Source organism: Stomoxys calcitrans, chromosome 4, assembly GCF_963082655.1.
Source record: "Stomoxys calcitrans chromosome 4, idStoCalc2.1, whole genome shotgun sequence".
NCBI classification, from domain to species: domain Eukaryota; kingdom Metazoa; phylum Arthropoda; class Insecta; order Diptera; family Muscidae; genus Stomoxys; species Stomoxys calcitrans.
Window position 1 is genome coordinate 46,263,354 of NC_081555.1, and position 24,489 is coordinate 46,287,842.

A 24,489-nucleotide genomic window follows, 5' to 3' on the forward strand; every position below is an offset into this window, starting at 1 on the left:
CTTTGAAATGGCTGTGGCATGGCATCCATATAAACTTTACCAATACTAAATTATATTGGGTTGCCCAAAAAGTAATTGCGGATTTTTCATATAGTCGGCGTTGACAAATTTTTTCACAGCTTGTGACTCTGTAATTGCATTCTTTCGTCTGTCAGTTATCAGCTGTTACTTTTAGCTTGCTTTAGAAAAAAGTGTAAAAAAAGTATATTTGATTAAAGTTCATTCTATGTTTTATTAAAAATGCATTTACTTTCTTTTAAAAAATCCGCAATTACTTTTTGGGCAACCAATATAAACTAAAAATTTCTGTTCTAATATCCCAGTATGCTTGCATAATAGCTATATACCTATTATCCTATTCAATATATTTATATTTTATACTCAAAGAAATTTGTTAGTAGAAACAGCAAAACATTTGCTGAAACAACAAAAAGTTTGCTGAATATGGGACAGCAGTAAATTTTAGTAAAAACAGCATACATTTGTAGTCTTGTTGTACATAGTATTTAGGAATTAAATAAAGTCAGAGCCAAATTAGGAGGCCACCGTAGTGCAGAGGTTAGCATGTCCGCCTATGACGCTGAACGCCTGGGTTCGAATCCTGGCGAAACCATCAGAAAAAAATTTCAGCGGTAGTTTTCCCCTCCTAATGCCGGCAACATTTGTGAGGTACTATGCCATGTAAAACTTCTCTCCAATGAGGTGTCGCACTGCGACACGCCATTCGGACTCGGCTATAATAAGGAGGTTTCTTACCATTGAGCTTAAAAACTTGAATCGGACTGCACTCATTGATATGTGAGAATTTTTCCCCTGCTTTTTAGTGGAATGTTCATGGGCAAAAATTTGCATTTTTGCATTACAAAGCCAAATGGATAGCATTTGTCGAGTTCTTTTGCGTGGTATCTGTTTTTAGGCAAACAAAGAATAATCCATAAGAACTGTTATGCTATTGAAGCTATATCAAGTTTAATCCGATGCGAATGATAAATGAATTGAATGCTGAACATTGTAGAAGTCATTGTGTAATATATCAGTCCATTCGGATAAGAATTGCGTCTTTTAGGGGCTCAAGAAGCAACATCGGGAGATCGGTTTATATGGGAGCTGTTTTAAGCCATAGATCGATTCATACCATGCTGAACACGTATGTTGAAGGTCATGACAGAAGCCGTTGTACAAAATTTCTGCCAAATCGGATGTGATTTGCGCTCTCTAGAGGCTCAAGAAGTCAAGACCCAAGATTAGTTTATATGGCAGCTACACCAGGTTATGTACCGATTTCAACCATACTTCGCACAGTTGTTGCAAGTCATAACGGAATACTTCATACAAAATGTCAGCCAAATGCGATAAGAATTGCGCCATCCAGAGGCTCAAGAAGTCAAGAACCCAGATTGGTTTCTATGGCAGCAATATCAGGTTATTTACCTATTTGCGCCAAACTAGCACAGTATTTGGAAGTCATAATAAAACACCTCATGCAAAATTTCAGCCAAATCGTATGAGGATTGCGCCCTCTAGCTGCTCAAGAAGTCAAGATCCAAGATCGGTCAAGATCAGCCAAATGCGATAAAAATTGCGACCTCTAGAGGCTCAAGAAGTCAAGATCCCAGCTATATCAGGTTATGAACAGTTGTTAGAAGTAATACCAAAACATCATGTGCATTACAGCCAAGTCGCATAAGAAATGCGCCCTCAAAAAGCTCAAGAAGTCAAGACCCATGATCGGTTTATATGGCAGCTATATCAAAACATGGACCGATTTGGCCCATTTACAATCCCAACCGACCTACAATAATAAGAAGTATTCTTGCAAAATTTTAAGCGACTAGCTTTATTGCTTCGAAAATTAGCGTGCTTTCGGCATTCAGATGGACGGACGCACAAGGCTAGATCGACTTAAAATGTCGCGACGATCAAGAATATAAGTACTTTATGGGGTCTTAGACGAATATTTTGAGGAGTTACAAACAGAATAACGAAATTTGTATACCCCCATCCTATGGTGGAGGGTATAAAAATACCGTATTTGGTACAGTTGTTAAAGTCGTAACAGAACACCGCATGCAAAATATCAGACAAAAATCGGACAAAAATTGCGGCTTGTAAGGACTCAAGAAATCAAATTGGGAGAACGGTTTATACAGGAGCTATATCAGGTTATAGAACGATTCGGATCATACTTTACACAGTTGTTAAAAGTCGTAACAGAACACCGCATGCAAAATTTCAGCCAAATCGGACAAAAAATAAGGCTTGTAAGGCCACAAGAAGTCAAATCGGGTGATCGGTTTATATGGGAGCTATATCAGGTTCTAGACCGATTTGAACCGTACTACACACTTATTGGTAGTCATAACAGAACATTACATGCAAAATTTCAGCCAAATCAGGCAAAAATTGCGGCTTGTAAGGACTTAAATGAAGGAGTGGCATTGGAAACAAATAAGGACTTTGTATGTAGCACGGATTCCTAACTTAAAAATTTTCTCTTTAGAGGTTACTTTATAGTTTTTAGAGCGTGCAACAAGCCGATTACTCGCTTAGGTGTGTGTCCATAGTGGCATGGGGCGGATTAATATATGCACCCTCTTTTCAACCTAACCTAACCTAAGGGGTCAAAAAGTCAAATCGGTAGATCGGTTTATATGTATGGGTGTTATATCAGGTTATAGACCGATTTGGACCGTACTTGGCACAGTTGCTAGAAGGCATAACAGAACACCGCATGAAAATTTCAGCCATATTTCGTCGTCCTACCGACCGTTTCGCTGTTCCACAGTGTTACAGTGTTTGTACACTGTGTTTTACAGTGTTGCAATAAAAAAAAATTGTTTTAGTTTTAAATATTCGAGCCAAAGATTAGCAAACTTAATTTAAAGATGATCAATTTTCCAACTAAATGTTTAATTTTTATACCCTCCACCATAGGATGGGGGTATATTAATTTCGTCATTCTGTTTGTAACACCTCGAAATATGCATCTAAGACCCCATAAAGTATATATATTCTTGATCATCATGACATTTCGATCTAGCCATGTCCATCTGTCTCTCGATAGCATGCTCACTTTCGAAGGAGTAAAGCTAGGCGCTTAAAAGTTTGCACAAAATTTTTTATTAGTGTAGGTCAGTTGGGATTGTAAATGGGCCAAATCGGTCCTCGTTTTGATATAGATGCCATATAAACCGATCTTGGGTCTTGACTTCTTGAGCCTCTAGAGGGCACAATTCTCGTCCGATTTGACTGAAATTTTGCGCGTCATGTTTTGGTATCACTTTCAACAACTGTGCTACGTATGGTTCAATTCGTTTTAATAACCTGATATAGCTGCATATAAACTGATCTTGGGTCTTGACTTCTTCAGCTTTTAGAGGGCGCAATTCTTATCCGATTTGGCTGTAATTTTGCACGTTATGCTTTGGTGTCATTTCCAACAACTGTGCTAAGCACGATTTAAATCCGTTAATAACCTGGTATAGCTGCCATATAAGCCGATCTTGGATCTTGACTTCTTGAGCCGCTAGACGGCGCAATTCTTATCCGTTTGGCTGAAATTTTGCATGAGTTATGACTTTCAACAGCTGTGTTTAGTACGGCGCAAATCGGTACATAACCTGATATAACTGCCATATAAACCGATCTGGGGTCTTGACTTCTTGAGCCTCTAGAGGGCGCAGTTATTATCCAATTTGGCTGTAATTTTGTACAACCGCTTCTTCCATGACCTTCAACATACATGTAAAATATGGTCTGAATCATTCTATAGCCTGATACAGCTCCCATATAAACCGTTCTCCCGATTTTGCTTCTTGAGTCCCTACTAGGTGCTATCCTTATCCGAATGGACTGATATAAATATTACACAATGACTTCTACAATATTCAGCATTCAATCCTATGTACAAGGAAAAATCTTATATTTAGTTACAATTTTTGTTCAGTGTTCGTCACCCACTCCCTTAATTCAGACTGGGTCGCCCTGAAAGGCTTCGAGATAGACCCATTGATAAGTATATGGATCGACTTTGAATCACTGTTTGATTCGATTAAGCTATGTCCGTCTCTCTGTCCGTCTGTCTGCCTGCCTGTCTGTCCATGTTAGTCTGTGTACAAAGTACAGGTCGAAATTTACATCCGATCATCTTCAAATTTGGTACAGGCATAATTTTTAGCTTAGAGATGTAGCCTTAAAAAATTTGCAAAAGTCAGTTCAAATTTGGTATCTATGAACTTTTGTCACAATTTTGGTCCTTACTGGTTTGGAATAAGCAAATTTATAACCTAAATAACAATCCTCATATATTCCTAATTCGTAACAAAAATAATATGGCAAATTTTTTCACAAAAATTTACATTTAAAGTGCACGCATCACGCTGAACTACAATGAACTTTTATTTTAAGCATTTCCACGCTTATGACATTGTTATTAAAATCGCTGGAAAACTTTAAGAGGTACCCTAACGTCTATACATAAATTCATTCAAACTCGCTTAAGTGATGAGTCTTCGATATGGTAGGTGGTCAGTGTGTCGTGTCATTGAACATTTATTTGGGTCACAGTGAGTTTGGTGCATCATGACATGCACACTTTGTATGCACCATTCACGACGTCTACGTCCCCACACTCCTTGCTTGTATGCACGGTGGTGTTTCTAAGATAAATGATCGACTCCATCTTAGCCGCCGAAGATTCATCCATCTATCCAGTTGGCGGCGGTCGCTTATTTAATGGTTACATTTGGAAATGTTGAAGTACTATAACCTTTTAAGACAAGCGACATTGTGAGTATGCATTGGAGATCGATGCACATGCCTATTAACCACTAGCTTCGATGCAACTTCACTTAACATCAATAGCTCAGCCCATGTAGATGCACTTGTACAGTGGCCGAGGCATGTGGTAAGCGTACTTGCAAAATCCTCAAGTTACATCAGGTTTATAGCCATGAAATGTTACTAACATTAGACAAGTAAGGTAGTTTGACCGAAGGGCTACCTGCACCAACACTAGAATTGGGCAGAGACTAGAATCCTTGCTCACTGCTTTCAATATCCTTTGACATAAATTAGCTAAGCTCGATTACCATACCGGCCAATACTGAATTACTATGCAAGCCATACTCGAATGTTTGAAGAAGAAGGCAATGCATTCAGTCACAGCAAGAATACAGCACAATAGGGCTGCATCTTCTATAGATAAGTTCGGTTGTCAACAGCAGTAAAGTAAACTAACGCTTCAAAAGTTTTGTAGCCACGATTTTGACCTATCTTATGTATGCTATTTATTTTTAGACGAATATGGTAACTTTTGCATAACAAAGACTTCAACATCTAGTTAAAACACCAACATGCTTTTCCGGGATAAAGTGAGTCCTTAATGTTTAAACCATAAATATGAAAGAAGAAAAAAATTGCGAAAATAACACCATTGATAATAGAGTAATCAAATCGAATGCGTTTAGGCCACATTTGGGACTTGTTTTAGGACTTCCTAAGAAACTTCTATTAGATAGAAAAGATCTATCACAAACTACAGCTATGTTAAAATAAGGAGCAAATATCTGGCATGGCTGTCAGAGATCTAATATAACTTACAACTAAACAAGTAGGAGCGTGTTAAGTTCGGCCGGACCGAATCTTATATACCCACCACCATGGATCGCATTTGTCGAGTTCTATGCGCGGTATCTCTTTTTAGGCAAACAAAGAACATAGAATAAGAACTGTTATGCTATTGGAACTATATCAAATTATAGTCCGATTCGGACCATAAATGAATGCTGAACATTATAGAAGTCGTTGTGTAATATTTCAATTCATTCGGATAAGAATTGCGTCTTGTAGGTGCTCAAGAAGCAAAATCGGGAGATCGGTTTATATGGGAGCTGTATCAAGCTATTGATCGATTCAGACCATATTAGACACGTATGTTGAAGGTCACGAGAGAAACCGTTGTACAAAATTTCTTCCAACAAATCGTATGAGAATTGCGCCCTCCAGAAGATCAAGAAGTCAAGATCCCAGATCGGTTTATATGGCAGCAATACCATGTTGTGTACCGATTTGCGCCATACTTAGCACAGGTATTGGAAGTCATAACAAAACACCTCATGCAAAATTTCAGTCAAATCGGACGAGAATTGCGCCCTCTAGAGGCTCAAGAAAACAAGATCCAAGATCGGTTTATATGTCAGCTATATCAAAACATGGATCGATTTTCCCATTTACAATCCCAACCGACCTAAACTAACAAAAAGTATTTGTGCAAAATTTCAAGCCCCTAGCTCGAAAGTTAGCGTGCTTTCAGCAGACAGACGGACGGACTGACATGGCTAGATCGACTTAAAATTACATGACGATCAAGAATATTTATACTTTATGGGGATTCAGACGTATATTTCGAGGTGTTACAAACAGAATGACGAAATTAGTATACCCCCATCCTATGGTGGAGGGTATAAAAAAGCTCGCCGTTTTCAAGTACTATGGGCAGAGAAAGCAAGCTATTCCTCAATGCAGACTCCAAATAGTATCCTACGGAGGGAGAAAGAGTTGAAAAAGGTACAGAAGAAGCGCGCAAGACCCCTGAGTCTTTCGGGAGGACAGTGGCTTACAAAAGGACGCGGCAGCCATCTCAGAATAGGAAGATGATTGCTGAAAAAGGTAAGGAGCAGCCCTCTTACACCAAAGTGGCCAAGGGGCAAAACAGAGATGATCTGACGTATGCAGTCTTCGATATCAGCAGTGTATCAGGTAGGATTCTACAGATCATCGGTCCCAAGTGGAGGATCTGGAACATGTGTTGAACCCGAGAGAGGGTTTTCTCATACAAATTATCATCTGCAAGTATGGCAGGGACATCTTGATGTTGAGGTTTGCGACGATTTTCATCAAAGAATGGGGTTTGCGGAGGAGGAGGGAATTCTCTTTGTGGTTGGCCTTGACCAAGTATTCATAACAAGTTTGGCTAAGACTAAAGACATGACGTTCTATACTCAGTTAAATGCTAATCGTAAATACATGTTAATTACATACCAAACGTTAGTTCATGATCTTTACTCATGTGTAATTAAAAAATTATTAAAGTGTTAGAAAATTAACTTTGTACAAATAAAACTCACTTATCATGAGAATTGATGACATAGTTTATAACTCATGTGATATAAGTAATTTAACCTAAACTAATTTCATTGGAATACGTACTTTACTAAGCATGTGTAAAAGCATATTATAGTCGAAGACAACTCTTCTGAAATTTATTTACTAAAAGGTTAAAAATTTCCATTTCTTGAGTTGACAATGATATGCTCCAAAGTAAGAATAATTTAATAGCTTTTAGTTAGTGTTGAACTCAAAATTTAATTTAATGACTGTGGCACTATGGCACTGTAGGGGCACCACCATAATTTTATTCTACATACCAAACTTCTGTCAAACCACCAAAAATTAGAGCTTCTAGGAACCGAACAAGGATGATCGAGAGACCGGTTAACATTGGAGCTATATCAGGTTATTGACACAGTACTTGGAAGTCGTAACAGAACACCGCATGCAAAATATCAGCTAAATCGGACAAAAATTGCGGCTTGCAAGGACTAATGAAGTTAAATCGGGAGATCGGTTTATATGAAAGCTATATCAGGTTTTAGACCGATTTGAACCGTACTCGGCACAGTTGTTGAAAGTCATAACAAAATAGTACATGCTCAATTTCAGCCAAATCATACAAAAATCGCGGTTTGTAACGGCTCAAGAAGTCAAATCGGGAGATCGGTTTATATGGGAGCTATATCAGGTTATTGGTTGGCACAGTTGTTGGAAGTCATAACGGAACACCACATGCAAAATTGCAGCCAAATCAGACAAAAATTGCGGATTGTAAGAACTCAAGAAGTCATATCGGGAGATCGGTTTATATGGGACATGGCTAGATCGACTCAGAAAGCCGGGACCATCAAGAATATATATACTTTATGGGGTCTGGGACGAATATTTCGAGGGGTTACAAAGGGAATGACTGATTATCAACACCATTCTTTGGTGTTGGGTATAAATAGAATTTTTCAAAAAATTATAATTGGCCAGCCATATATGGAGCAAAATAAGAATGAATCAGCGATCGAAGAGGACAGTGGACAGAGTTGGTCCGAGAGTTTACATTGTGGACCTAAGATCTGTTTCCTACTGCTTGACCATAACACGATCTCTCGATGGTATGGTGTTAAAACGAGGGCGTCGAGTGTGAACGCCTTTACGGACAATGAACTGACCATCAGGGCTGTAAAAACAGGACGGTAAGGTCACTTACGGTCTTGGAATGTAAGAAGGAGATTAACACCTTCTCTGAGGATGGCACGACACCCATCGTTTAAGTGCCGCTCCATGGCGTAGTAAGGTGGAATAAAAGGGCAAACGATTTGGTTGTGAAGGCCAGAGGACAACCATCCGTAAACTTGGTAAATCCGAATCTTTCGAGGCATTGAGTCTGAGTTAAGGGCGTAAGTGACGAAAGCCAATGTAACAAACGGTCGGTAGGTCAAAGAAAATACTACGGGAAGGTCCGGAGGAAGGAAATCAGCTTTACCTTTAGCTTTCGGTATCATTGTGGGACACATGGGACAACGGGCGCATTTATAGAGAATAGGTGCGGAAAATGGTGGCGTTAGGAACACATTTGCGGAAAATGATGAAACGTTGGAGATCCTTTGTCATTGCTCGCCGTTCGCGGCTAACAGACTCCGGCACTTAGATGTAATGGAGAACAATTAGCGATTTTGTGGAATTCGAATTTTTCTAGGTTACTTTTTTTATATTTAAATTTTACAACAAGCTGATAATTGGTGTATGTCTCTAGTGGCATGGGATAGATTAAAAGTCATAGAAAACATCTTGCACAATATTGAGAATATTGATTGATAAATGATTTTGCTAAGGCTTTAAAAATATCAAGTAAAAGCATGCTAAGTTCGGCCGGGCCGAACCTTATATACCCTTCACCATGGATCGCATTTGTCAAGTTTTTTGTCCGATATCTCTTTATAGGCAAACAGGTTATCGACCGATTCGGACCAGTCATTGTACAGAAATTCAGCCAAATTGGATTAGAATTGAATAGCGGCTAAAGAAGTAAAATCGGGAGATCGCTTTTTATCGGAGCTATATCAAGCTTTGAACCATTTCGGACAATATTTTGCATAGTTATTGTAAGACAAAACAAAAGACTTCATGCAAAATTTCAGCCAAATCGGATATAATTGATCATTCTAGAGGCTCAAGAAGACCCGAGATCGGTTTATATGGCTGCTATATCAAAACATGGACCGATATGATCCATTTACAATCCCAATATACAAGCAATATTTCAAGCACTTAGCTCTATCCCTTCGAAAGTTTGCGTGCTTTCGACAGACGGACGGGCTAAATCGACTTATAATGTCAAGACGATCAAGAACATTACTAGGTTTTAAACAAGATCGCTTCAAAAGCATACCGATAGGGACAGCAAACGACTCCATATTTTTTGCCGTTCTTTTGACATTTCTCTTCAGTAAAGTTTACCATTTCAAGATGGAAAGATACACAAGCCAACAACAAGTCGAAATCATTAAAATTTACTACAGAAATTCAGAGTCAGTGGCCTCAACGTTAAAAGCGCTACGTGAGGCTCATTTCAGGCTAAATGGCTTCGTCAAGAAGCAAAATATGAGTTATTGGTCAAACAGTAATAAGTCATCATTGCATCCCAAAAAATTTCAGTTTGGTGTGGTTTATGTGCTGGCGGTATCTTTGGGTTGGCGGCGTCATTGGGCCATACTTCTTCCGCGATGATCAAGACTGGCACGTAAAAGTGAATGGGAACAGCTACCGTTCAATGATAACACAATATTTTTGGCCCCCATTGAATGATATGGACATGTGGTTCAAACCGGACGGCACCACAAGCCACACAGCAAATGCCACAATCAATTTATTGGAAACCAAGTTTGGAGAACGTTTTATCTCACGAAATGATCCAGTCGATTGGCCGCCTCGGTGTTGCGATTTGATGCCGATAGACTATTTCCTGTGAGGCAACGTCAATTCTATGGTCTATGCCAACAAGCCAGCGGCAATTGATGAACTACGTAGTTATATCGAACTTGAAATTACAGCAATATCAGCCGATTTATGCTTGAAAACTGTCGAAAATTGGTTTTAGCGTCTGGACTTGGCCATGCAAAAGAAATCAAGTTCCATAGATAATGACATCGAACGTACTTTCACAGGAATCAAGAATTTCATTGATATCCAAAACCGATTTTGTTTTAGTTAAAAAAACTTTTGTAACTCTGTTCTTGGGTCTCTGATGAATACTTCCATGGGTTACAAACGAAATGTCGAAATTATTATACCCCCCATCCCATGGTAGAGGGTATACAAATCGGACGATTGAAATATATGGGAGGTATATCTGTATATGAAATGAATTCACAATTGATCCATCGCTCTTTCTTCTTATAACACCCTGTACCTTAGTTATGGTAAGTTTAACAAATAAAAGCGTGTTAAGTCCGCCGAATCCATACAATATACAATATAAAGCTCATATTTTTATTCTCCATGACAAACTAGCAAATATTAAAGCTACCAGGAACCGAACAAGGACAATGGAGAGATCGGTTTATATGGGAGCTTCACCAAGTTATAGACCAATTTGAACCGTACAATGCACAGTTGTTGGAAGTCATAACAGAACACTAGGTGCAAAATGTAAACTAAATCTGACGAAAATTGCGGCTTCTAGGGGCTAAAGATGTCAAATCGGGAGGTCGGTTTATATGGGAGCAATATCATGTTGTAAGGGCTCAAGAAGTCAAATCGGGAGTTCGGTTTATGTGTAAGCTACAATATATCAGGTTATGGATCGATTCGGACCGTACTTGGCACAGTTGTTGGAAGTTATAACAGAACACTAGAAAATTTCAGCCAAATCGGACAAAAATTGCGGCTTGGAAGAGCCAAGAATTCAAATTGGGAGATCGGTTTATATGGGAGCTATATCAGGTTATAGCCCGATTTTAGCACAGTTGTTGCAAGTCGTCAGACAAGAATTGCGACTTTCAGGGGCTCAAGTAGTCAAATCGGGAGATCGGTGTATATGGGAGCTACATCTAAATCTGAACCGATATGGCCCATTTGCAATCCCCACTTACATCAATATTAAGAATCTGTACAAAACTTCAAGCGGCTAGCTTTACGCGTTCGACCGCTATCATGATTTCGACAGACGGACGGACGGACATGGCTAGATCGATTCAGATCGTCGAGACGATCAAGAATATATACACTTTATGGGGTCTCAGAAGAATATTTCGAGGTGTTACAAACGGAATGACGAGATAAATATACCCCCATGCTAAGGTGGTGGGTATGAAAACTATGCCTCCAAATGGAGCTATAACTATGCGACTTCTGGCAATTGACTATTAACAATAACCATTGAAACGGTAACAACAAATAATCCCCAATGACTTTCACAGACGATTGCACTTTTCGTCGAAGCTTTTTAAGAGTTTATCAAATGGCGGAAGTTAATAATAGCGTTTAACTGTATCTAAAAGGGTCTGGCGAAAAGTCACTTTGGCAATAGTTCATAAATATGTCAGTGTGTATTGGTTTGCATGATTAATATGTAATCGATTGGCACTTACCTAATGAAATTCTATCGTGATTGCAAATTTCGAGTTTAATGTCGACGAATTTTTTCCCATTTGACCGGGCTTTGTGTGTTAAAAGATTCTTTGGGTGTATTCGAATTCGCTACATTGAACGCTGTTCTATGTGGCTATGCATTTGTAATTAAACGATACTCAAACTTTGGCTGGAAAAACTTGATTTCTCCCTTACACAAAAAACAGCGATTTATTGGTCATATAAAAGTCGAATGACTGACAAAGATGCTGTCAGTCATCATCTGCAAGGAACAAGCCAAACTCGGAATACCTACTTGAGCCCGCCTTTGTGAATTTTGATATTTTGTAAAGAACAAATAAACTCCGTTTACCCTCGGTACACAAATCCAGCACGAATTATGAAAATCACATTCTTCTTTGCGATCAGCATTCTTTTTACTGCTGTTCTAAGTGCCCCTCAACAAGATGTCCAAATAGTGGAGCTGGAAAATGATAACGACGGCACTGGCAACTACAAATTTAGGTGAGGTGTTTCATTGACTGAGAAGAATAAATTAATGTTCATATGTGTGTTTGTGTAAATGTGTTAAACAATTAATAAATGCTGACCTCGTGGCTAACCGAACGAAAAGTGATGTTTCGTAAAAAACTTTAAAACCAAGCTGAAACTAGTATATAAGGACAATAGTCGTACATGGTTGATCTTAAAACGTTATTAGCAATTGAAATTCGTACAATTTGGTCTTATTCGATTGTTAAATAGACAATAAATCATAAAATCTAATATATCAAAATCTAAAACAATTTAACTAAAATGTGCACCTCATTTATCACAACCACTGATTTTTGTCACAACACCAGTGGGCATAAGTGAAATTATAGATGAAGCCTATATATTAAAGTTGTATCTAACTTCGATTCGATTTCTTTGATACTTGACATATATATTAAAAATGAAAGAACGGCAAATAAATGTGTTAAATATCACTGAATATATTAATCGCCCAATACAAGTATGTGGGAGTTATTGCTGAGCCAGACGAAAAAACTTGCAAAGTGAATATTGGATCATAAAGTGCTAACTATAGCCCTATATGTGCAATCGGGTCATATATATGAATGCTATATCAATGCTTTGATCGAAATTATAACCAAACCGTGCCTATTTTTTGCTATGGTTGGATAAATTTGCTCCTTACAGCAATCCAAAAATCCTTAATTAACCACATTAGGTCGGGTCGTTTTTTTTATCAAAAAATCGTATAGCAAAAACGTAAACTACATACAATTCTAAGAAGTTTCTCCGAAGAAACCATGTATCTAAAATAAAATCCTAATCAGCGCCTCTCCACTTCAAAATGTATTTCGTGTTCTTTCGATATTTAATATTCTTGTGATCAAGCTAGAGGTCTCAAGTCACTTTTTTGGACTAAGGACAAACGCTATTGATTTTGAACAAAGTCGGTTCAGATTTAGTTATAGCTTCCATATATATATTTCATCCGATTGGCAGTTTTAGGCTCTAGTAGGCATAATTTATGTCCGATCTTGAGAAAATTTTGTACAAGCCGTTCTTTTTATACCCACCATCGCAGGATAGGGTGTATATTCATTTAGTCATTCCCTTTGCAATACATCGAAATATCAATTTCCGACCCTACAAAGTATATATATTTCGGATCGTCGTAAAATTCTAAGACCATTTAGCGATGTCCGTGTGTCTGTCCGTCTATCCGTCCGTCCGTTGTAATCACTCTACAGGCTTTAAAAATTTAAATATTGAGCAGAAATTTGGCACAGATACGTCTTTGTGTTGCACGTGTTGGATATAGCTGCTATATAGACCGATTTTCAGATAGAGGGTCTAATGCCCATAAAAACTTAATTTTTCATCCGATTTTGCTGAAATTTTAAACAGTGAGTAGTTTTATACCTCCCGACCTCTGACCCAAATACGGTTCAGATTGGACTTTATTTAGATATAGCAGCCACATAGACCGATCTGCCGATAAAGGGTTGGGAGCCCATAAAAGCTTTATTTTTTAACCGATTTCGCTGAAATTTGAAACAGTGTGTAGTTTCAGGCCTCTCAACTTTGAACCTAAATATGGTTCAGATCGGAATATATTTAGATATAGCTGTCATATAGACCGATCTTATGGGTCTGAAGCCCATAAAAGCTTTATTTTTATCCGATATCTCCGAAATTTGAAATAGTGAGTTGGTTTAAGCCTCCCCCCATCCGACCCACATTTGGATCAAATCACACTATATAGATATAGTTGTGAGACCGATCTTCCAATTTAGAGTCTTAATCCCATAAAAAGAAGATTTATTGCCTTAATATGTTACTTATATATGAGTTCTGGGAACCTGAATAAAATATGATCGAGTGTCTTTACTTGTTTCGACTCAGATTGAGGCACCTCCAAAACGTCCAGCTATTGAAGGCTTCAACAGTATTTTCTGGCGACGAAAATCATTAGCCACGCATTTTTATTTTAATATGCGGGAATAAAAAGAAGTCTTTGGGTGCCAAGTCAGGATTGTACGTCAGATGACCCAGCAATTCGACGTTTTGGTCGCTCCAAAAGGCGCTGGTTTGAGCCGATGTGTGAGAACTCGCATTACGCATTACTCGCCTACGTTGTTCAAGCGAAATAAATGCTTCGAAGTTCTTCTTCCACGAACAACTTTCGTTGGACTTAGCTCTACTTGGAAGACCCACACTATCGATTGTTGATTTGTTTCCGGCTCAAACGCATATAACCGCTACTCGCCTCCTGTGACGATCTTATGAACGTATTTTGAAGCAACGCGATTGTATTTTTTCTATATTTCTTCTCACTAAGAGATTTATATTGTATAGGATCGGTGATTAGAATTTTGGCTTTATGTGGCAGTGAATTTTATTTCTAATATAAATTCTAATTAATTGAAATTTTAATTAAATTGTTGTTTTTATTACATCTCCAAAATTTTGTTTTTAACTTCTTTGTAGATTTTCCCTTTCTGATGGAACAAAGCAAGACGAAACTGGCCAGCTAAAGGACCTCCAGGGTGAAGATGGTCCGGTACAAGCCGTCGTTAAAACTGGCTCTTACGAATTCACAGATCCTGAAGGCAAATTGCATAGAGTAACGTACACGGCCGACGAAAATGGATTCCATCCTGTTGTAGAAAGTTAAGATTCCTATGAATACGATACTTATGTAGTTATCTCGAAGTGTAAAATAATTCTCCATTCACACATAAATATATAAAAATACCGGTTATCAAACATCAAAATGCAGTATTTATAAAATATTATTAGTAAGGCAAAACTTAGCTAATTTTCAACTTTCAGTAGATTAGGCCAGGTTGAGTCAGACTGAATCTTGGGTACTTGTCATCGTTGATGCAATTTAACAAATTATGATTGGCATATTTTGAAGAAAAGCCGTCGGCAAATGCATGTACCTTTTAGGAACTTAGTCAAATATACATTATTTTATGGAGCTATCTGAAATTTTGATATTTGTTTAATATTGGTGTTCAAGGTCATAAGAGTATCGAACATACAAAAATTTAGCCGAATCGGGGAAAAACTAAGGCTTCGATTTATATGGGAGCTATTTTTATTATTATAATTATTAAAAAATAATGCGGGATAGAGATAACACCAACAAAAATTCGTAGCGGGATGAGCAACTCTGAGGTCCCTCTACCAGAGCAAAACTCTTTCAGGAAACTGACATTTTGCACATTATCTTTCAAAAATGGCAGACTAATTTCCACTTCTTTTATCCCATTTCAGTGTGTGTTCTGGCAAGAAAACCCTCCTTTCAAAACAATAAAACAAATTGAAAATTATAGGTTAAAACTACTGTAAAATACAAAACATTTTAACAAGTGAAAACATGTTAAGTTCGGCCGTACCGAACTTTGGATACCCACGACCAAGGATATAATAATCGTCCTATTTTATTAGAACTTCACTACTATATCCATAGTTATATCTAAATAGGGGCTTGTCTCGATCATATTTTATTCAGGTCCCGAGAACTCATATACAAGTAACAGTTTCAGCATAATCAGGCAAGAAATCCGTTTTTTATGGGTTTAAGACCCTAAATTAGAAGATCGGTCTATATGACAGCTATATCTGTATAGTCGGATCTGATTCATATTTGGGTCCAATGCAAGGAGGCTTAAAATAACTCACTGTTTAAAATTTCAGCGAAATCGGGTAATAAATGCAGCTTTTTTGGGCTTCAAACCCTTAACAGGCAGATCGGTCTATATGGCAGCTATATCTAAATATAGTCCGATCATAACCATATTTGGGTCGGAGGCTTAAAACAACTCACTGTTTCAAATTTCAGCGAAATCGGCTAGTAAATAAAGCATTTATGGGCTTCATACCCTTTATCAGCAGATCGGTCTATATGACAGCTATATCTTAATAAAGTCCGATCTGAACCATATTTAGGTTGGATGTCGGGTGGCTACAAACAACTCACTGTTTCAAATTTCAGCAAAATCGGGTATTAAATAAAGCTTTTATGGGCTTCAGACCCTTTATCGGGAGATCGCTCTATATGGCAGCTATAACTAAATATAGTCCGATCTGAATCATATTTAGGTCGGATGTCGAGAAGCTTAAAACAACTTACTGTTTCAAATTTCAGCGAAATCGGCTAATAAATAATAATTTTATGGGCTTCAGACCCTTTTTAGCAGCTATTGTATATCCAAATATGGTCCGATTTGGCCCGTTCAAGAACTTAACCTGCGTGCAACAAAAATACGTATTTGTGCCAAATTTCAGATCTATATCTCAATTTTTGAAAGCTGTAGAGTGTTTACAACAGGCGGACAGACACACGGACATAATTAAATCGTCTTAGAATTTTACGACGATCCGTAATATATATACTTTGTAGGGTCGAAAATGGATATTTCGATGTGAAATGGACAAACCCCCTTAAGAAGTCAAATCGGGAGATCGGTTTATATGGGAGCTATATCAGGTTATACACCGATTCGAATCGTACTTTGCATAGTTGCAAAATTTCAGACAAATCGGACAAAAATTGCTCCTGGTAAAGGGTTAAGATGTCAAATCGGGAGATCGGTTTATATGGGAACTATATTTGAGTGTACTTGGCGCAGTTGTTGGAAGTCATAATAGAACACTACATGCTCAATTTCTGCCAAATCGGACAAAAATTGCGGCTTCCTAGGGATCAAGAAGTCAAATCGGGGGATCGGTTTATATGGCAGCTATATCTAAATCTGAAACGATATGGCCCATTAGAATCCCCCAACAACCTACATTTATATCAAGTATCAGTCCAAAATTTCAAGCGGATAGTTTTACGCCGGTTTTATCCCGGCCGATACGGGATGACTATGGGCACCACACATGCTGGAACTTTGAGCTCCGACTTGTGTGGTGCCCATCGTTATCACGGGAAGCTTAGCTTAAAGCCCACAGGTTGCGGATGGTGGTTTTTATGCGGAGTAGCTGCAAATGCGGCCGCGGGCAGTCAGCGATTTTCGAGAGGAGAGTCTCAGTGAGGAGTCAGGTGGCACTGGCTCTTATTTAAATACTGAGTGCTATTGATACTCTAGATGACATTCTAGCGGCTTATTGGCGCCTTCAAATAACCAATGGCCAATATCAGCGTCTGTTCGCAGGTTAGGGGCGGCTAGCGACGAGCGTCGGATCTTGGAGCAAGCGGCTCACCACAACGAGGGATACATGCAATCCCACAAAACCCATGCGGTTGGGGCGCTGGCCCAATAAACCGCCCACGGAAAACATAGAACTACTTTGAAAAACAAAGGAATAGTAAAAACGGATCCCCCCAACGTTGACGACCCACGCCAACGAAAAAAGGACCATGATTTACGGATCTGCACCTGGAATGTCCGCACTCTTTATAGAGAAGGTGCAGTATACGCGCTGGCGGATGTATTAGAGAAGTACAAGGGAGATATAACCGCCTTACAGGAAGTGCGATGGACTGGGAATGGCGTCACTACAACACCAAACGGTGACGAACTATACTATAGCTGCCATAACACGAGGCATGAATTTGGCTGCGGATTTGTGGTTAGTCGGAGACTGAAACACTTTGTCTCCAGCTTTACTCCGGTGGTTGAGAGGCTAGCCACAATCCGCATAAAAGCCAAATTCTTCAACATCATCCTTATTTGTGCCCATGCCCCGACGGAAGACAAAGACGAGCAGACCAAGGATATTTTCTACGAGCGCCTAGAGAGAGAATATGACCGCTGCCCCGCCCATGATATTAAAATCGTTCTGGGAGATTTTAATGCGAAAATAGGGAAGGACGACATTTTTGGTCCAACAGTCGGAAAGTTTAACCTCCACGAGATAACGTCCAGTAATGGGTTGAGGCTGATAGATTTCGCCGCGGCAAAAAACATGGTAGTTAGAAGCACCAGATTTCAACATAAAAATATTCACAAAGCCACATGGCTGTCACCCGATCAAAACACGAGAAACCAAATTGATCACGTTGTGATAGATGGAAGGCATTCATCCAGCGTAGATGTACGATCGATCCGTGGAGCGAATATAGATACGGATCATTACCTTGTTGCAGCAAAGGTTGGCACCCGTTTGAACATGGCGAGGAAAGTACGATCTGACACTGCACGGAAGCTGGTCATTGAAAAGCTGCAAACACAACAAATAGCAGCGGCATACTCCACTCGACTGACCCAACTGCTTGATGAAAGCACTCCTTGTTCCGATGATATAATGGCGCAGTGGCAAACTATTGCCCACTCCATGGAAAATGCCGCGTAATCCGTACTTGGGTACCGGAAGCCTCCTCCAAAAAACCCATGGTACGACCAAGAGTGTCGAGATGCTACCGAAGCCAAGAATGCGGCATATAGAGCAACCTTGCAATCAGTAGCAACGCGCCAGATGAAGGAGAGGTATCGGGAGAGAAGGAGAGAGGAGAAACGTCTATTCCGCAGAAAGAAAAAGGAAATCGAAAGACGTGAGTGCGAGCGAATTGAGATGTACAGGAGTCAGAATGAAGGCCGGAAATTCTACCAAAGAAGTAAACACAAAACCGATGGCTTTGGTACAAGCACATCCTCCTGCAGAGACAAAGAAGGAAATCTAGTAACTGACACAGACAACATGCTGAGGATATGGAAAGAACATTTTAACCAACTGCTAGTGTCCGATGTTGGCGGCGAAGAGGATACCGCAGAACCAATCCCTGATGATGGTATAGAATGATTACCTCCTAGTCAGAATGAGGTCCAAGTAGCAGTAACCCTACTAAAGAACAACAAGGCAGCAGGAGCCGACGAGTTACCCGCTAAACTATTTAAGACCGGAGGCGACACGCTGATAAGGCGTATGCATCAGCTTATCTGCGCAATCTGGCTAGAAGAACGCATACCCGATGATTGGAACCTCACACAAGAAAAGAGACAAGACGGAATGTGCCAACTACAGAGGAATAAGTCTCCTCCCCATCGCATACAAGATACTCTCGAGCGTACTGTGTGAAAGATTAAAACCTAAAGTCAATGAGATAATTGGGCCCTATCAATGCGGCTTTAGACTAGGTAAATCCACCCTAGACCAGATATTCACACTGCGCCAAATCCTGGAAAAGACCCGAGGAGGACAAATAAACACCTACCATCTCTTTGTTGACTATAAAGCCGCTTTCGATACTCCTTTACGTTCAAACGTATTTCAAGCCATGTCTGAGTTTGGTATCCCTGCAAAATTAATAAGACTCTGCAGGATGACACTTGCTGATACGCGTTCCTCAGTAAGAATAGGAAAGAATCTCTCCGAACCATTTAATACCAAACGAGGTTTCAGGCAAGGAGACAGCCTATCGTGTGATCTCTTTAATATTCTGCTGGAGAAGATTATACAAGATGCAGATGTAAATAGATATGGCACACTAATCACAAAAGAGCACATGCTACTCGCCTATGCCGAAGATATCAATATCATAGGTCGGTCACCGGAAGTAGTAACTGCAGCCTTTGAAAAAATCGAAAGAGAGCCAGTGAAAATGGGTCTGGCAGTAAATGAAGATAAGACGAAATGGATGGTTTCATCTCACAAAAAGCCTTGCACAACCGAGCAGATAAAGAAAATGGAGAAAGTTAGCAACCACAACTTTGAGATAGTCAGTAACTTTATCTACCTCGGCACCGCCGTAACCGAAACGAATGACACCAGTTTTGAGATAAAGCGAAGAATAATACTGGCAAACAGATGCTACTTTGGACTTAGCAAGTAGTTTAGAAACAAGGCCACCTCTCGACAGACGAAGACTACACTTTACAAGACACTGATACTACCCGTGCTGTTATATGGTTCTGAAGCATGGGTACTTGTGAAAGCAGATGAGGCAGTGCTTGGAGTATTTGAGAGAAAGATTCTTCGTAAAATATATGGACCAGTTTGCGTTAATGGAGAACATAGGCGACGTATGAACCACGAGCTGTATGAGCTGTATGACGACAATATCATAGGTACACGCATAAAAATACAACGGCTGCGTTGGCTAGGTCATGTTGTCAGAATGGATGAAGAAACTCCAGCAAAGAAGTCTTTTGAAGGCAAACACGGTGGTACACGCAAACCGGGAAGACCAAAGACCCGATGGAAAGATCAAGTTGTGGGAGACACTTCGAAACTTGGTGTCAGAGATTTTAGAATGAGCGCAGAAGATCGAGGCTCTTGGAACGCTATTCTACGTTCGGCTAGTGGAACAAATATTCTGTCATAGCCATTAAAAGTAAAGTAGTTTTACGCTTTTGACCGCTATCGTGATTTTGACAGACGGACTGACGGACCGACATGGCTAGAATGTCGAGACCATCAAGAATATATATATACTTTATGGGGTCTTAGATGAATATTTCGATACAAACGGAATGACTAGATTAGTATACCGCCATCCTATGGTGGTGGGTATAAAAATTAAATATAGCTACAATACTTGTAGACACACATAGCATCTTTCAGGGGTTTCATGCACAGCAGCAGAACAGTTTAGATTAGTTTGAAAAAAGGAAATTTTGTCAAAATTTCGTTCTCTCAAGATTTGGACGACTAGTAACGGGAAACTCAATGCAGCCTTAAGAGCAGGGAGCAGACCATGGGACCATCACCCACTCCCAAGAAGCCCATTTACTGGAGGACCAATGTTTGAAGTCATCCGAGAGAGCTACACACGCTCTAATGGAGATAATCACCAAGGACAAGATTCACATTGCCTTAATTAAGAAGTCATGGACGACCCGGGACAAAGTTTCTGGATTGAACCATATCAACGACCAACTATGCTAACATTGGTACTCGGTCACAAAAATTTTATATTTTTCACAGAGTTGTCAACGTCGGAATGCAACAGTGATGATACAAGGAGACTGTGGAGCATACCTGGACCTGATAGAATATTTCCGGCGTTACTTCATAGGCGGCCGACTATCTGGCGCCCCGTCTGGCCACTATTTTCATAGCACGCCTAAGACTTGCATATACTCCAAAATCCTGGCAGGAGGCAAGGGTGGTTCGGCATGGCAAGTCCTTTCCTTTCTACTCAAAATCATGGAACGTATTGTTGATACCATAACAAAGTGCTGGACATACAGCGAAGTCCTCAAATACAAACAACACGCCTAAGCCAGCGAACGGATTGTTGTGCGCTTTAAAAACTAAAAAATCTCGAGAAAAAAATTTAAGTCAAGATTTCCGTGATCCTCACAAAATCCTTAATTCTTCCCCATTCCAAGCCGCACAGTAGGAGAAGATCGAAAAAAAACTAGTAAAAAATAGCCGCACTCAAAGAAAAAGTTTGCTGCAAATAGCAAACACTGGATATTAGTCGTTCATTTTGCTGCAAGTCATGTTCACGTGTTAGCAGAGCAATAACAAAAATTTCGAGCTCAGCCACATTTCGAAATGTATACAAGTAGATGGATCAGATAGCTTTTTTACAATAATATTCCACAAATTAAAATCATCCCTTCCAAGAAATTTCTAAAAAAATGTCTATAGTAATCAAACCAAGTAACAGGCAACCATATAAAGTAGCATACACTTTTTTCAGCAGTCTTGCATATTCAAAACAGCATATTTTGTTGGTTGAAATAGCAGTAAGAAATGTTTGCTAATACAGCAGCCCCATGTTTGCTAAAACAGCTGCAAGGTCTGCTTTCCCATTTTCAGCAGACAAAAACTGCTGTTTTAGCAAACATTTTTGCTGTTTTGAATAAAAAATTTGGTTAAGAGCATGTGAGATATCTCTTTGAAATGAATGAAAGATCGTGTGCAAAATTTCAAGCCCCTAGGTGGTCCGGGCCTCTTGGCAGGCCCATAAAGTTGGTCACCTCGGCATTTCGAAAAAAATGTTCGGGCTGCCAGATTTTCATTTGTGGTCCGATTTTCAAAATATACGAGTAAAAATTTTTGGACCAAGTACGGTACAAATCGGTCTATAACCTGAAATAGCTCTCATATAACCGATCCGACTGGGCCGAAATTTTTCATGTGGTGCTCTGTTATGACTACCAACAATTGTACCAAGTACGCTCGAAATCGTTCTATAACCTAATATAGCTCCCATATAAATCGATCTCCCGATATGATTTCATGGGCCTTACAGACCGCAATTTTTGTCCGATTTGGCTGAAATTTAGTATGTAGTGTTTTCTACGACCTTCAACAACTGTGCCAAGTACGGTCCATAACCTGATATAGCTCCCATATAACCGATCTCCCGATTTGATTTCTTGAGCCCCTGGAAGCTGCAATTTTTATACGATTTGGCTGAAATTAAACATGTTGTGTTCTGTTAAGACTTCCAACAACTGATATAGCTCTAGATATAAACCGATCTCCCGATTTGAATTCTTGAGTCCTTACAAGCCGCAATTTTTGTCCAATTTGGCTGAAAATTTGCATGAGGTTTTTTGTTGCAACTTCAAATAACTGTGCCAAGTACGGTCTAAATCAGTCTGTAACCTTATAGAGTTCCCATATAAACCGGTTTCTCGATTATCTTTATTCGGTTCCTAGAAACTTTAATTTTTGCTGGTTTGACAGAAGTTTGGTATATAGAATAAAATTATGCCCTTCAACTAAATTTATTTTCGCCCCGGCCGAATTTAGCATGATTTTACTTGTTTCTTTCTAGCTTATAAATAGGACATATTATTATTATCCTTCTGGCATGAACTTCCAGATGGAAGTAGCCGAGTACAGTTAATCCTTGATTGGCAGCGGAACAACACATCAAGTGTTGTCTCAGCTATCCGATCCGAAACCTTTTTCATTCCATTAGGTTTCCTTACGTTTCCTCGATTACACCGCGATGGAAAAACCTGTACCTTTCCCCTATCCATTGTCTCATCGTGTTAAGTCTCATATCCGCAGTGGCTGCCTCATACCCAATCTGTATGTCTATAGGTCGCATATCTAGAATAGTCCCCAATGTTTTAGAGAAGGTGGGGCTCATCACATCGCCTATGCCAAGATAACATGTTTTCTGAACCTGTTGTATTATGATTACGTTGTATTTTTGAACTTTCTAGGTGCGCTCTCGAATGTAACACGTTCACTTCAATTTCCTGTCCAAGATCACTCCTAAGTATTTGAACTTGTCGGATATCGAAATCGTTGTTGAGGCAACGAGGTTGATGCGCCACGGATCACCTTTGTCTTTTTCGTGAACAGGCAAATTTCTGTCTTTTCTTGGTAACATTCTGACCCCTAGATCTTGGCGAGTCGTATGCCATCTCGAAGGCCCTTTCGGTCTTTTTGTATTGCTTACTCCGATCCCTGCCGCTTTGAAGTATTAAAACATAGTCTGCGTAGTGGACGGGTACAATCCCACCACAATCAGAATTCGTCTCTCTCTCCCTTATATTTACACACAATTTATCCAACTGTTCCTTAGCACTGGTCTAAGGATTGGATCAATGTGTGGGTCCTCACATTTTTAAAAAGGCATGCTGCTATATGTGCTACTCTTTACTATAGTGTCCACTAAACGTTCCATGGTTTTAAGTAGAAAGGACGCACATAGCTTTACCCGGCTGAAGAACAACAAGGCAGCGGGAGCCGATGGAATACCTCTTGAACCAGTTAAGACCGGAAGCGACACGATGATGAGGCTTATGAATAAATGCATCTGCGCGATCTGGCTGGAAAAACTCATGCCCGATGTTTGAAACCTTAGCGTACTATATTCCACACACCAAAAAGGAGTCAAGGCAGTATGTGCCAACTATAGAAAAATAAGTCTCCTTCCTATCGCATACAAGATACTTTCGAGCTTACAGTGGGGGAGATTAAATTGTAAGGTCGGCAAGATAATTGGGTTCTATCAATGAGTTTTAAAAGCAGCATTCATCGAGGTTTTTGAATTTTAATATTAGTCAAAGTTTTTATCGCAACACATAACCCACCGTACTTAACTGCTGAAATACTTTTTGGTGTGTTTTTAACGAAGACAGGCAGCATTACGCAGATCTAATCTAAAATTCAGTTATAATATTTTTGGTTCCGTTTTTATTTGAATGTGTTGGTAATTTTCTTCGTTTTATTTATTGTTATTTTAGATTTAGCGCCATAAAATTTGCTTGTAAAGATTAAGATACAGATCTTCATGCTTTCAAAGTCCAGTCCCTTATGCTTGATCGTGATACATGCTTGATTTATCAAAAAATTGCCTATGCCAACGACTCAGTCGTCGTCGCGTGACTGCATGCTGAGATTATTGTCATCTAGGGGAAGCCCAGG

The 24,489-nt window shown here is 39.4% G+C and overlaps 1 protein-coding gene across 1 annotated transcript; it reads left to right on the plus strand.

The window, feature by feature from the left end:
- Window positions 1-11,929: 11,929 nt before the first annotated feature.
- LOC106086983 (endocuticle structural glycoprotein SgAbd-5) lies at window positions 11,930-14,966 on the plus strand. The gene is made up of 2 exons (XM_013251831.2): window positions 11,930-12,201; window positions 14,680-14,966. Exons 1-2 carry the CDS (start codon window positions 12,077-12,079, stop codon window positions 14,864-14,866), a joined length of 312 nt encoding a protein of 103 aa, XP_013107285.1. The 5' UTR covers window positions 11,930-12,076; the 3' UTR covers window positions 14,867-14,966.
- The last annotated feature ends 9,523 nt before the right edge of the window (window positions 14,967-24,489 follow it).

What these genes read in the sequence shown, in the direction of transcription:
- LOC106086983 (XM_013251831.2), top strand. Translation starts at nt 12,077, where the DNA reads ATGAAAATCACATTCTTCTTTGCGATCAGCATTCTTTTTACTGCTGTT. An exon ending in ACTGGCAACTACAAATTTAG is followed by an intron (nt 12,202 to 14,679) that starts GTGAGGTGTTTC and finishes ACTTCTTTGTAG; the next exon opens with ATTTTCCCTTTCTGATGGAA.